This window comes from Sarcophilus harrisii, chromosome 4, assembly GCF_902635505.1.
Source record: "Sarcophilus harrisii chromosome 4, mSarHar1.11, whole genome shotgun sequence".
Lineage (NCBI taxonomy): Eukaryota > Metazoa > Chordata > Mammalia > Dasyuromorphia > Dasyuridae > Sarcophilus > Sarcophilus harrisii.
In genome coordinates this window covers 156393267-156409408 of record NC_045429.1, presented here as the reverse complement: position 1 = coordinate 156409408, position 16142 = coordinate 156393267, and the positions used below count along the sequence as shown (strand labels likewise).

At 34.3% G+C, this 16142-nt stretch overlaps 1 protein-coding gene across 1 annotated transcript in view; it reads left to right on the top strand.

Moving 5' to 3' along the window:
- Positions 1–16142, top strand: part of ECT2L (epithelial cell transforming 2 like) — an 85153-nt gene that overhangs the window by 26282 nt on the left and 42729 nt on the right. Inside the window, exons 3-6 of the mRNA XM_031964194.1 lie at positions 1369–1531; positions 4013–4265; positions 6114–6282; positions 14280–14418. Of these exons, the coding sequence (XP_031820054.1) occupies positions 1369–1531; positions 4013–4265; positions 6114–6282; positions 14280–14418 (724 nt within the window). The remainder of the gene's footprint in view (positions 1–1368; positions 1532–4012; positions 4266–6113; positions 6283–14279; positions 14419–16142) is intronic.

Genomic DNA, 16142 nt, shown 5'->3' with positions numbered 1-16142 from the left:
CCTCTTTTACTGCCTTTTTTCATTAGAATATTAATCATAAAGAGTTGAAAAATGAAGTATAGTACACGCTTGGGACTTATCCATCCTACACTCACTTTGGCTGATTTTGTTCCCATAGATGGTAGTTACCTCTTTCCTCAGAGTTCTAGTGGAAGCCTTGAGGATCTAGAAGTATCATCTAATGCTATAGTTCACAAGAATTTGCTATTCTTCTTCCAACAGTTATGGATTTATGTCAGTTATTCAGCCACTTTTAATTAGAGGTCCATACTAAGATGGAATAGTAAGAATAGTTGATACAGAACATCACCTCCAAATTCTGTGGGACATATTCTCCCAACAGTATAAATAAAGTCCAGGGGAAAAGAGGCTCATGGTTAAAAAACACATCTCCCTTTGTGGGGTACTTAGGAAGTTTTCCTTGAGCATAGTATTGTTTTTTTCTGTGTTCCTTGAAGAAATTTGAAAATGCTTTTACTCATTGTCTCTATTTTTTCCTGGCTCTCAAAGCAGACAGGGTCTCACCTGTTGTGGGGATGCTGCTAGAACTATGACAGTTTTGCAACTTTTCAAAGTTTATAAGGTTGTTCTTAAGTCAAGGGAAAAAAAGTAGGGAGAAAGAAATGGAGACTTTTCTTACTCTGCCTCCCAAAGGATTCCAGTGGAGGAAGCTACGCCAGTTTCTACTACTAAGTTTCTATACATACTCCATTGCCTAAATGAATTCCTAATTGGCTTGCAAGTATGTGTGTGTGTGTGTAAATCAGATGTGACTGAGTGTCCTAAACCAATCCAGATAAGCTGCCTGGATAGTGTATCTGCATTTCATCCAGAGGCTTTTAAGGACTTTTAGATAGAGAGTATCTCATCTAGACTTTGATTATACTTAGTTTATTTCTCCAAATTACATATTCATTCATCCATTTATCCATTCATTTATTGATTTGTTTTTTGCTGAGGCAATTGAGGTTAAGTGACTTGCCCAGGATCACACAGTTAGGGATTGTTAAAGTGTCTGAGATCAGATTTGAGCTCAGGTTTTCCTGACTTCAGGGATATCTCTGATTTATTGCCTCAATATTCTCATCCCAATTGGCAGGGGAAAGTGGGATGGGGGTAACTGATTGATTGATTTAATCAATACCTCTTCCTTATGACAATATTCATTAGAGGAAATATTATTTTAAAAATTATCCTTGATGTCATGTGGAAAATTAAAAGTTGGTTATATTTTATTTATGTAGAATTTTTATTTTTAAAGATTTTATAAGTCCTCAAGTAGAAAGACAGTGTAAGAAAAGTAGTTTGAGCCTTAGAGTTAAGTTTTAATATCAGTGCTAAGGACTAAATCCTGTGTCTTTTTTATAGGTTTGTCAAAGATGAGTTTTCTGAGAAGATTCCAGTGGCCAAAGTGGATTTCTGTACAGTATTACCACGTTTCATTTCTTTGTACATCTTCTCCTTCCTGAATCCTATGGATTTGTGTGCAGCTGCACAAGTTAACTGGCCTTGGAAGTTTTTAACTGAACAGGTCTATGGATTGTCAATTCTTTGTCACAAAATCCAAACACATCTGTAAGGGCAGCTTGATGAAGTCTGTCTTCTAAAAAATCTTGGTTTTTGATCCTTAAGCATTGTGATAAAGTTTTGAGAAACAAAACTGTTTTTAAACTTGTACTCGTTTATAGGATCATAACTTAAATCTCAAAGGGACCTCAAAGGTTATCTATTCCACTGCTCTCTTTTTATATCTAGGAAACTAAAGCCAGGTTAAGCAAACTGCCAAAACTCACACTTTTAGTAAGGGACAGAGTAAGGGAAATAATTTTGAAATTCCACTCCTCAGCATAGTATTTTACTTTGTAAGTAGAGTAAGCAAGACCATGTTGCATAGTGGATAGAGAACTGACCTTAAGATCAGGAAGATCTGAATTCAATCCTTCCTCTATTCTTTGGCTTTCAATGAGTCACTCACAATAGCCTATTAGTATTCCCAAGCAACCAATTTGCTCATTTAAATTAGTGGAGGAAATTTTAATACTGGAATTTCCTTATACCAAAGAAGTCATAAACCTGGATGCACTTCCCCCTTCCCACCATCAAAATTAACATTTATGAACTATTCAAGTCAGTCGACTAATTAAATATTAACTGTAATTACTCAGAATACTTTTCAAAAAATAGATGGCATCTTTTCCTCCTAGAATTTCCCTTCATGATTCCCTTCAGTATTATTTCTACTCCATTTTTCTACATTTTATTGTGTGCATGTTATGTTATCATGCAGTTTAAACTTATTTGTTTTGGGTAAAGCTCAAATGGCTTGGTAGCAGTGATCTTTCCACTGATTTCTACCTGGCTGACATCTGTTGAGAAGTGTAATTCTAGCTCATTTGAGTTGCTTTATCAAGTTCTTGAACTTAGCAGAAGCTAAGAAAACTATGATGTCTTCCATCATAACTCCTGTTTCTACTCTGTTGTGTCCTTATTTCCTTTTTTCTTTCAATTTTCAAAACATTTATTTTATTTAGTATTATAGGCTAAATCATACTTTATATCTAGGTTGTCCCTCAGCTTGATACCTGACATGTTCCCATATTGTTTTGCTTTTTTTATTTTAAGCATTAGGATAATCAAAATATGTAGTTTATCTAATTAAGAATTAATAAATTTGTGATCTTTCTCAATAATTAATTGATTGGCTTGATCCTCTTCTCCATGTAAATATTGATATATTGAGTTATAGAAGCCTTCTTTCCCAATAGTATCATTTGTTGTTTAGACACATCCAACTCTTTGTAGTTAGTCATATGTCAACATAAATTTGTGATTTAAACTTACATGTTAAAATTCTTAATTTTCTATGATTAAATGAATATCAAAGTTATTGAATATATAATTTATTAACAAATGAAATAAAGAATATAATTATGTACCATATTTTGACAGTGGGAAAGATTTTAGCCAGTTTCCTCAAACCTTCAGTTTTAGATTTGACTTTCTTTAGTTTTGGTACCATAATTCCATCATTCATTTCATTTAATTAAAGTCCCTCAAGTGTATTCTTCATATTTTTCCTCAAGATGAAAGTTAAGTTCACCCTCTCAGGAATTAAATTATATTGGTCCTTTTTATTTCTTCTCTCCTAGGTAGCATGTCCTCTAGAATGCACTGTAACTGACAATTCTTCCCAGACTTGTCAGAGAATTTTTATGTTATATGACTATAAAATAGTCAACAGTATTTACAAGAAAAACAGTTTTCCTCAATTTCTTTGTTTTCTTTATAGTTTAGCTTATAGTTTCTTGTAATCAAAGATGAAAAAATATACATTCTCTCCAACTCCTGAGAAAAAAGCAGCTTTTAGAATGAATTCATTAACTTTCATTCTAAACTGCCAGCCCAAACTGCTCTTTCTGCAATATTCCATTAAACTCCTAACAATACAATAACAGAATCTATAGTTTGTAGAGGAGAGCCTAGGGAAACAAGTGTTACACTGTGATAAAGGCAAACTTTTTTTTTAATCAACTTTTTTTCCCCATTTAAAATAGGTATACTTTTAAAGGAAGGTCTGTAATAAGACCCTCAGAAAACAATCTAACCAACCCTAGGATGGATGAAGGGAAACTATTCACAATGATTTAATTTGATCTCTCAATTGAAGGCATTTTTAAATGTTCCTTAAATTCTAGGGTCAGGAGAATAAAATACTCCAGGAAGGGAACTTAAGTGAGGGGGATGGAGATGAAGATTAGCACTATGGTTCTACCACAGATGGCAGACTAAACAAGGTTTGCTTCTTATCCCAGAGAGTGGAGTCTTTTATCTGTGCTCCGAAATGTATCGAATCATGAAATAATGGGAAGCTTAAAGCTTCCTTAGTATGTTACCTATGTAGGAACTTTAACTGTAATGGAAACAATTCCCTGAGTCTTAAAAATATCTGGAAACTAGTGTTGAAGGAAAAAAGTTGACAGTCTTTCTTTTCCATGTATTTCTTTGTTTGAAGGATTGTTTGTGGAGGCCGAAGTGCATCCGGTTTGGATGGTTTCTCCCTTATGATCCCTCAGATAATGAGTATGGTGCTTGGAAACGTCATTACATCGCCTGTGTTGCCACTTTGGATTGGCTAACCCCAAGGGAAGCTTCTGCCATCTACGGGACTCTCAATGAACCCAAATCAGAAAATGAAGAACAAGAAGAAAGGCAAAGAGAAAGACACCTAAGAAAAATTATTTGGGAGAAATTAGCATTCCATAGAAGTTAGTAATACTTCAGAATCCATAATGTTCCAAAGTGGGGAAAATAATTTTTGATTGGGCCTATACTGGAAGTGAATGTGAATGGTTAGTCTAGATGAAGTTTAATTACTTTTGCAAAGAACTCTTAATAGCTTGTCCAGATTATTTTATTGTACTTAGGGTTTGGGACATGTTCAAATAGTGCTTGAAGTGAAGAAGGTCATTAGTTGTTTAGAAATCTTGTTATGCAAAGGATTTTTTGAAGAGGTGGAACTTAATTAATTCATTGACTTATATTTGTCATACAGGCATTTTTCAACCACTAATACATACAGATCATAATTTTGCTTTCAACTAAGGGTAGAGGATTGGCTCATCCAGGAAATTGCTTCAATTTTCACTTGTTTTTAAAAATCAGATATGTCTAAAGCTAGAAAGGACTTTAGAGGTTATCTTGTCTCTTCATTTTATAGATAAAAAGAAAATGAGACTTTCAGAGCTTAATATTTGCCCCACTTTCCATAGTTAGCAAAAAACCAGAATTGGATCTCAAAATCAGATCTGATAACTCTAACTGCAGCCTTATTTTCATTATAGCATGTATCTCTCTTTATTTAGGTTAAAAAAAAGGTTTTGTGATTTGTTTCATTAGCAATTACCCAAGTAGAACAAAAACTGAGTTACGTCTATATGAATATCTTCTAAGACAAATTATTTTTTAAGTACAAAAAACTATAATGGCAAGTAGAAGCAAAGAATAGTCTATTTTTTTCCCTCAAAATTTGAAGTCTTCATTAGGTATTAGGAAGACCACAATTCACATATTACTTCTGGCATTAATTCTATTTTCCATGGACAAGGAACTTAACTTGTAACAATCTATCACTTCATCTTCAAAGTGAAGATATCTTTAGTGCATCTACTTTGTAGAGTTGTAAGATGATGAAAGTATATGTAAAGCACTTTTCACACTTTAAAGTATTATATAAATGTCAGTTATTCTTCTTGTCAATTATTATAATTGTTGATAATTGTATTGGTCTGTTTTCTTCCTGTACTATCACATAATATTTCCGATAAAAGGTTTTATACAAGCTCAACTCAGATCACTTTGATTGGTATCTAGTTGAAAAACAAGATGAAGGAATATAGTGAATATGATGAAAGATGAGAAATGGAGTAAAAAATGGAAATTATGAAAAGGAAGGAAGGAAGGGAGAAAGGGAGGGAAGGAGAAAAGAAAGAGAAAGAAGAAAAAGAGAAAGAAAAAATGGATTCTGAAGGTAGAAGTTCTTTAGTTTCAAATTGTAACACTTTCCATGTGTGACTTTGGGCAAGTTACATTCTCTTCAAGAGCCTCAAATGTCCTCATCTGTAGCCTTGGACTAAATGATCTCTGAGGTCCTTTCAGATTCTAAATTAATGAATTTCTATGTGGCAAAGAATGGGTAAATTAGAGAGAGTATAGGAAAGAAAATGAACTATGACCAGTCACATTTGTAGCTTAAGTTTCATATTTCTGGGATTCACAAAATAAGTGGCAAGATTAACTTGTATTTAAGATTTAAAAGGAATATCTCCTTTTCATCTCTATATGGAGGCTAATAAAAAAGGAAAGGCTTAAATTCAATAAGAAGGAAGGAGAAGCATATAAATTATTCTTCAAATATGAGAAATGCTTATTTTCTTATCATTGTTGGTTTCTGGCTAAAATCACAAGGTACTTTCAGTTGTAATACCAAGTACAAATAAAACCCAAGTTATTTTCATTTGGGTTATTACTCCTAGTTTCTGTTTTAATTTTGATGCTTTTATTTCTATTTACATGTCTTTAAAGAAACCTACAAACTGTTGATATTTATTTTTCAGGAGAGTTATTTAAAGTTCGACCCCCTTGGATGAGTGGAACATGTTGTTCTACAGTATTAAAATCCAGATGCCAGCCACAACTCCCACAGGTTATAAAAGATCGCCTCAAATTGAGCGCAGCTTTGGAGAAACAGCTTGTTTTAACATCTTTAGAAGCCTTACCTAAAAAGTAAGCAAAATCTCCATTTTCTATAGGTTAAAGATCATGCTAATACCTCAGTATCTAACTTTCAAACTATTCAATTAACATGTGGTGCTTTCTTAAAATTCATATTTTGTGAATTCATATTTTGTTTTCAGCTGTAACTCTAATAATATATAGTTTCGTGTGACTTCAGATTTTTACTTTTCTTCTAAACATCATTTTAGTTTGTGTTGTGATTTTATATGTAGCATTTGATGGTAATTTAGTATCAGTACTTTAATATTTATTTTTTCTAGTTTGTTTTTAAAATTTATTTATTTTTAATAGACATTGCTTTATGAATCATGTTGGAAGAGAAAAATCAGAATAAAAGGGAAAAACCGTGGGAGAGAAAAAAAAAACAGAAAAGAAGTGAACATATAAAAAGTTTTTGTACAGAAAAAACTAATGCAGACAAGATTAGAAAGGAAGCAATAAACTGGGAAAACATTTTTACATTTAAGGGTTCTGATAAAGGCCTCATTTCTAAAATATAGAGAGAATTGACTCAAATTTATAAGAATTCAAGCCATTATTCAATTGATAAATGGTTATTCACTTAGACCAAAAAATCTTTAAAAATTGCTGGGAAAACTGTAAAATATGTCATAAATTTGGCATAGACTTACATCTCACACCCCCATATCAGAATAAGGTCAAAACAGGTACATGATCTGGGCATAAAGGATGATACCATAAACAAATTAGGTGAAGAAGGGATAATTTACCTATCATCTTTGGAGAAGTCAGGAGTTTATAACTAAAGAAAAACTAGAGAACATTATGAAAGACAAAATGGACAACTTTGATTACATTAAATTGAAAAGGTTTTGCACAAAACCAACAGAAACAAGTTAAAAGGGAAGCACAAATTGGGAAAAAATCTACCACCAGATTTTTTGGTCTAAATGAATTCTTATTCCAGAAGCTGGGGTTTGTATACTACATTACTATAGCCCATGTGTATCTTGTGTCGTGTGTGTCTAATCTATTCCGCTGATCCACCACTCTATTTCTTCACCAGTACCAAACGATTTTCATGACTGTTGATTTTTAATTTAATATAGTTTTAGGTTTGGTATTGCTAAGCCACCATCCTTTGTATTTTTTTTCATTAATTCCTTTGATATTCTTGACCTTTTGTTCTTCCAGATTAATTTTGTTATTATTTTTTCTAGTTCTATAAAATAATTTCTAATTCTATAAAATATGATTAGTATGGCTTTGAACAAGTAGACAAATTTAGGCAGAATTGTCATTTTTATTAGCTAAGTCTATATCCATGAACAATTGATATTTTTCCAGTAGTTTAGATCTGACTTTATTTGTGTGAGAAGTGTTTTGTAATTGTGTTTATATAGTTTTGGGTTGGTCTTAGCAGCCCCAAATATTTTATTTTCATACAGTTATTTTAAATGAAATTTCTCTTTCTTTTGCTGATGGACTTTGTCAAGAATATATAGAAATGCTAATGATTAAAGGATTAACATTAGCTTAATTGCTGTTATCCTAAATGTAAGATCTTTGACTGCTGGATGTTACTGAAGGGCTGACTTATATCAACATTAACATTCATTCTATAAATGAAACCAGGACAAAAAGGGAATTTGCAATTTACAGTCTTTCAGTGGAAAATCAAATAAATGAATTGGCAGGATTGGTTTTATCCTTCATGCGAAGGCTATCAGAGAGATAATTTTGACACTTGCTCATCTTCTATGGCAATGCTTATGCTGAGCATTTGTAAAAATATTATCATGAAAATAATTGTAGCTTATATATCAACATCCATTATAAAGGATGAAAAGGTAGAGAAAGTCTATTACGAATTTAAGATATGGGGCAGTTAGATGGTTTGACAGAGAGCACTGGCCTTCAAATCAGAAGAACCTGAGTTCAAATTCGGCCTCAGACAATTACTAGCTATGTGACCCTGGACAAGTCATTTAACCCCAATTGCCTTGCAAAAAAATAAATAAGATACTCTGAATTAAATCAGTATATTTTAATACTCAGGGCAAATGCACATAAGGAAAGATAGTGGAAAAAATATTGCAATATATGGCACACAATTAAGAAATTAAACATTTCAAATGCTAGTAGACTATACAAATACCTTGTATCCTTATTTCATTAATACTTTCTTTAAGAAGAGAGTTAGGAAGTTCTGGATGTAATATTGAATAACATTTTTAAAGTGAAATTGATTCTATCTTAACAAATAGAAAATTATTAACAATGCAATTTCCAAATCAGTTACATAATCAGAATATGAGCTAATTATTCAAAGTAGAATAAAAATAAGGTAATATGACTTGTAATTAATAATTCCAACTATTTAAACAAGCTAATGATAGCAAAAATAGGAAATGGGAAAATTAATAGAAATTTACATAGAAATCCAAGTAGACGAAGCATGCCTGTTGTCCAGACCATGATAGCCATTTCAATGGACATCCCATAAAACAGGTCCAGCAGGATGTAAATTGTGAACAGATACCCCAAATAGACAGTGAATTCAACCTAGAGTTGAGTAGGCCAGGGAAGGTAAGTTGAATTTAATTTGGAATATAGTTGTGTATTTTAACAAGGTGTTAATCATCTCCCTGAAACAAATAAGCCTTTTTAACATTTATTTTCTAGTGATAGATGTCATATGATTGTGAATGAAGCCTGGATTACTATAATTTCAAAAGAATTAAGTAAAAAATCATTCAAAGGGCAATGAAGAAATATGGTAGCCATTGCATGGACATATAACCAATGAAGAATTTACATAGACATAGTGTAAAAGGATAGCAGAGAAATGTATGACCAGAAGAGAAAATGTTCCTATTTAAATATAATCAGTAGACTGTGCTTCTTTTATGCCCCAAACAGGAAAGCCCCAACATGGTGGGGTACACACTCTCTGTGGAGAATTTACAGGAGGGCTTAGACAAATCATACAAGGTAACATGTGACCTATTAAAGTGATGAAGGAATTTGTAAGATGTTCAAATGAGGTGTCTGCCTCATTTGAAGTGGGAAGGTATAAACTTAGGGGTATTATAAGGCTCAAAGGAGATGATGTAAATTACTTTGAAAACCTTAAAATGCTAAATAAATGCCAGTTATTTTTGTTATTATTAACCTGGCATTGATTTCATTTACTGAATCTTTTGCACTCCTCCTGAATGTTTACAGAGCAATACAAGGGAATGCTGGTAAATGTTTTACAATATGACAGTCTGGCTGGGAGAGAGAGAAAGGGGAAAAAGAAAGGGGGGAAGAATACATACACTCACATACTTTTAAGTTAATCTGCATTATTAACACTTTTCTAAGTCTAGACAAAGCAAACCCTGATTTGTAGTAATTACCTAATTTCTGTGGTATAAATGCTCACAATGAAAATTTAATGATGGACTTTCCCTCACCCCTAGTGTTAACAATCAGAAAAAAACAGCAATTGTTCTTAATCTTAAAGAAATCATCTCTTTCCCCCTAAGTTAATTTTTAGGTAGCTTATAAAAGTATAGAAAACTGGTATTAGACTGGCCCGTATACTGTGACACATGACACAATATTTGGGGAAGGAGAGAGAGTAGATAGTCTGCCAGAAGAACACAGTTCTGGGAAGTCTGGGTTTCTGGGCAGCAGCCCTTGAATTTAGTTCTTCTATGTGTGTCCTTGGGCAAAACCAGTTGTATTGTACAGTACTACAAACTACTGGAGTTTTTATGTCCCACATACATCAAAGGGCAGGTATTAATCCTAAGATATTAGAAGGTCAATGATAGCTATGCCCTTACATGTTCTCTCTGATATGCTTGTGTCAGAAGTAATTGTTCCCTTCCTTTCTTCATGTCTGTCTCTCTGTGTCTCTCTCTCTTCTCCCCTTTGTCTCTGTTTCTCTGTGTGTCTTCCCCCCCTTTCTCAGTCTTTCTGTCTATCTCTGTCTTTCTGCCTCTGTCTTTGTCTCAGTCTCTGTCTCTGTGTTTCTCTCTCTGTCTCTTTCTCTGTCTCTCTGTGTATGAGTGAAGTGATTTAGAGAAAATGCACTGGAGAGAACACTAGATGGTCATGAAACATCTTATACAACTTCTCTACCTGGGACTGTGTTGTTGTTTCTTACAGTGCCATGATAGTCATCTCTTGTTATGGGCCAGAAATCTGAACTTGAAACAAAGAATGCTTACAAAGTACTAAGTGGAATTGATAGAGACAATAGTTATCTGGTTTAGCATGGTTCAGTATGATTGATTTAATCCTACAACAAATAATGGTTTCCTAGTGATATAATGATTGATGTACACTCAGTGTGGAACATATAAGCAGGGACTGAGAGCCACAGAGGAAGCTCCCAGAGCCACAGAGGACAAGCACACTAGAAGCTCTTGGAGCCAAAGAGACAGAAATTCATTTCACCTTCAGTCAAGCTCCTGGTGGCTGACCTTGCCTCCTGCACTTCCCCCACTAAGACCAAGGCCAGACTGAAAGGCTTTCCAGAAAGCTGCCCAGCATCAGGCAAAGAAATAATAAAGGATTTGGACTTTAACCCCTGGCTACTCTTCTGGTGATTATTGAACTGAAACGAAGACTGCTCCCAGAGACCCCAAGGAAACCAAAACAGAACATTATAATCTCTTACTACATTGGTCACTTTTGGGCTAGCTGGATTTAAGAATATTCCTAAATAGCATTCAAAACCCAGTTATCATCTTTATCATCATTATAGAATTTATTTTTTATGAATGCATAACTCATTTATTTCCAGATAAGGAAACTGAAGGTCAGAAAGGTTTACTGACTTGCCTGTGGTTCAGAAAGGATCAGAGGCAAGATTTGAAGCAGGCTTCTTCCTGATTGCAGTCTAACACTATTTCCAGTACCATGTTCTCTTGGCAGTATATTTTACTAAAATTCTAAAATTTCTAAAATCCTTAAACACTCTTTCCCCTATTGTCTCTTCATAGCAACTCAATTAGATCATGCATTACTGGGACAATTTATTATAAGACATTGTATGGTCCAAAAAAAAGTGGTGCAAATCTAAGATTCTTATGGGTAGAGAATAGCACTGGCAATAATAGAATCTAGTATCCTAAGTACTTGTGAATCTATTAATATTAATTTACAAATTTCCTGATATTTATAAAGTAAGCAAAAGCACGTTGCAGTGAAAAGATAACTGAACTTAGAATCAGAAAATCTGGGCTTCAATCCCAACACTGAAACTCTGTGATCTTGAGCAAGTCACTTAACTTCTCTGAGACTCAGTATGCCTTTCTATAAAACAGAAGTAATATAATTTAAATTATCTAATTTCACGAAGTTGTGGTTAAAGAGTTTTGTGAACCCTAAAGCACCATATATCAGTTATTGTTCGTGTAACTATTTAAGCACTTAAAACTTAAATTAACAGTGACATTTAGATTTAACTCCAAAGAGAGACTACATTTTGAGAATTTATGAAAAGCACATTCATTTTAATGAAAATATCAGGGGAGGACAATCTAACAAATGATATGTACTCAGGAGCAGATAGAAGAAACAATAGAATGACACTATTTTCCATCACAGAACATGGAGTGAGCAAAAAGAATTGAGAGGTTGAAAATATCAATTCTTTTAATACTGTAGGTAGCATTTTTGTTCCTTAATTGATTAGTGCTGCCCATAAGGCTACCAGTTAATGCCCATGATCTTTCCTTTCTGCTTGTTAGCCATCTCTAGTCATTCTAGACCCAGATAGTTCCAAAGGAAAAAATGAGGCTGGTGACTTTTGCATAACTCTTCCAAACTTAAGTCTTAATTCATTTGCAAGTCATGATATCACCTTCCTGATATCAGGGTCCTCTGAGAATGAAGGACAGATAACTCAGGAAGGCAGTAATTCCTGTTACACTCAGGAAGGGGATCTTAAGAGTCACAACAGGAAAATACAGGATTAAGTGTTGAGATAGTTTTTTAAAAATGTAAATTAAAAATAAACTTTGATATATGGGGCCATGTAGAAAATATAAAATTGTTCTGTATCGTTTGGGGTTTATAAAAAAGAATTTGATTTGATAGAACAGAACATTACCTTCCAAACTCTTTTAACTAGAAAATGCTTTTTTATTTATACATCAAGATTAACAAGATTCCTTGAAAGATAGAACAGAGGAAAAACCTGTTCAATGACTTACAAAAATCCGAGGAGACATTAAACAGAAATAATCACTCTTGTGATGGAGGAGATCCAGAGCATTGTACAAGTAGAGAGAGTGCCTGTGGATGAGGAAATCCTTCAGATGTTCCTATTTGTGAATATCATTATGTTGATTGTATCAAGCCCCCAAGACATTTAAGTCTCCTGGAAGAAGTCTATAATCACTCAAAGGAGTTTTGTATTAAAAGCAAAGGCCAAGTTACTAAATTCTACTTATTGCCCAAATTTCAACATCCATTTAGATAGGCACTCTCTAAAGGTTGCCTAATATTTTGTATATGATGCGGGTTGTGGTCCCTTTAAGAATTGATTTATTCCTGTCTTTCTGATTCCCAAACCCTCTTAGTTGATGCATTATCAGTCCAGGAAGTTGGGACCTTTTGATTCACAAATCCTGGTCCTTTTGAATTCCAATAGAAGATCCGGGCCTGTCCCAGCCCAACCCAGACCTGAGCCGAGCTGGGACTCCACCCACAAGCCCCTTTAGCTAAATCTCTCATTATAAAAGAGCCAAACTAAAATCACCTCTTTTCAGAGGTCCCAAACATGCCAGCCTGGTGTCCCAGGGATCTCTGTCCTCTGGAATCCTGTTTCCAGTGTCCTCTTATCTCTTTATCCTTACCTATTTCCTTAACTATACCTTAAACCTTACTTCCAAAGCCCATAATAAACCTCTTTTATCAATCTAGCTTTTCAGGCCTATAAATTCTTTTATAGGGAACCCTCACCCCGCCACTAGACCTCATTTAACTCCGTATCCTTGCGCCGAATCCAAGGGGGTTGCAGGGGAGCTCTGTTTGACCCCCTGTATCCCAAACCTGCCACTAGACCTCAATCCCTAATTTAATTTATTAATTTCATATCTAGACCTCATTGTATGGTTGGGATAGATAGTATAGATGGACAGTGATCTGAGGCCAAAGTTAAAAAGGAGGAGAGAAAGAGAAGATGGAAGAAATTTTGAGGAAATTTCATTTTTTTTTTTCTCATCGTAAGCTTCTCATTGAAAGCAAAGGTTGATTTTAAAAATAACATTTTATTGGCCTTTCTATATAGTACTGATACATGGAACATGCTTGCTTCTTAAGATGAGGCAATATGATATAATGGATAAGATATTAAACCTGGACTCAAGAAGACTTGGATTTAAATCCCACCTCAGACACTAGCTGTGTGGCTTGAGGATATCCCTTAACTTCTTTTAGACCCAGTTTATTCAATTGTGAAATGGGGCAATTGGACTCAGTAATCCCTATGGGCCCTTCCAATTCTAAAGCTTTGATCCTATGATTTTATAAAGTAAAAAAGAATATTCCACAGAGGACAATAGGAAAGTGCTTGGTGAGAGTCAGCAGGCTATAACAGATTACCAACAAAGAACACCCAAGAAGACAGTGCAAAGATTGACATTGAGGAAGTCAAGGGCATGCAGAGAAGGCAAGTTAATTACATAAGAGCACATAATGGCATGTGGATGGTCGGTGTGGACCACGTATATCTTCACACTGTCAGAAAAAGTGAGGAAGGCTACCAGCATGTTGGATGGATCATCTGTGGTGAGTTTGGGGGAGAACAGAGGTAAGAGTTCTATAGAATAGGCAGGTTTGGATAGGTTGCAATTTGCCTCAATGGAATGAAATGAGATCCCCAGATCTCTTGGAATATTTATGATAGCCAGGATATATTTTGGTGGTTCTCTGCTTTTTGTAATATAAGTAGAAGAAATTTCAACTTAACATACTCTTCCCCAATTCTTCTTTCTTTTTCCCCATTTCTTCCCCTCTAGAAAGAATATAGCTGGAAGTCAATCTTATCCTTTGTTATCAAACAAGCATTACCACAGAGTTGATCAGAAGTATGGCAGCTTTTCACATTCAGTCCAGACTTCTCTGGTGTTGATATCATCTAGGATTCCTGCATATGAGGTACGCATTTTGACATAAGGCCAGTACTTTTCTGTATGTCCTGTCTTAGTCTGTAATAAAGTCATAATGGCAATCCTCAATGCCTCATCCTCTAAATTATGTACCTTCGTAAAGGAAAATAGTTTGATCTATTTAGGACTGCATGATGCAGTGGAATAAGCAGTGTCTCTGGATTCAAAGTCTGCCTCTGGTGTTAACTACCTTTGTGACCTTAGCCAAGTCCCTTACCCTTCCTCAAACCCAGTTTTCCCATCAATAAAATAAAGGAATTGGACTGGGTAGGCTCTGAGGTCCTTCTAACCTTAGAGCTATGATTTTATTTCACTATGCCACATTAGAGACAAATAGCAATATAATTCAGAATTCTCTAGGAATTTTTCTAAGACTATAATATGAGACCAGCCTCCCCAAAGAATGTTCAAAACTTAATTCTGCATCATTACTGACACACAAAAATCACTTTGGGGTGTGTTTTTTTATATAGATATGGAGACAGAACTTACATGTATTTTCTGAGCCTGGCTTAGAGACTCAAAATTTAAAAGAGACCTCACAGATCATCTAGACCAGAAGATTAAACTTACTGCCCTCCACCCAGAGGAGCTGAAGCCAGATTCAAATATAATTAATAATTTTTTAACAAAATACACAAAAATACAGTACAACATAGATGGGAATTTGTAGTTTTCTAAATCACTGTGTAGCCTATAGGGATCTTTTTCTATCTGAGTAAGCCAGTTTGTCATAAGCAGAGAAAATTAATGCCAAATGTGTAGCTATCAGCTGTTGAATATGTGAACCATAAGTTATGAAAGTATCTGCTAAGGCATGGAGAATTTTGCTATTTGTATCAATTAAAGGTGTTTTATCAATGAAATCATGCAAGATTTTTTTTCCCCCTGAGGCAGTTGGGTTAAGTGACTTGCCTAGGATCACACAGCTAGGAAGTGTTAAGTGTCTGAGATGATTGAATTCAGGTCCTCCTGACTTCAGGGATTGTGCTTTATCCACTGCACCAACTAGCTGCCTCACACAAGATTCTTGTGGCATTGAAATGTCCTTTTGATCTTCATATAAAAAATATTATCTAAAAATGAAAGTATCCATTTAAAACCTTTCACTTAACTTTAAAAAAATAAACAATTTAGGGTCAGCTAGGTGGCACAGTGGATAGAGCACCAGCCCTGAGGTCAGGAGGACCAAATCTGGCCTCAGACACTTAACATTTCCTAGCTATGTGACCCTGGGCAAGTCACTTAACCCAAACTGCCTCATCAAAAAAAAAAAAATAAACAATTTAGAGGGTCTTCATAATAAGGACATTTTTCAGTGTTTAAAAAAATAGATATTTTTCATTGAGCTTGTTTGAGATTTTTAATGATTCCAAATTTTAAAAATTATTTTTCATATGGAAAAAATAAAATACATACATACATACATATATATGTGTTTATATATATATGTATATATATATATACATACATACATACAGAGGGAGAGAGAGAGAAAGTGAGAGTATCATTCTTGGATATATACACATTTGTGGTAGTTGTTCAGTCATTTTCAATTTTTCACATTTTGTGATCCCATTTTGGGATTTTATTGGTAAAGATATTAGAATGGTTTGCCATTTCCTTCTTCAGCTTATTTTACAGATGAGGAAACTGACAGAGTTAAGTGACTTGCCCAGGGGCACACAAATAGTATCTGAGGTTAGATTCCAA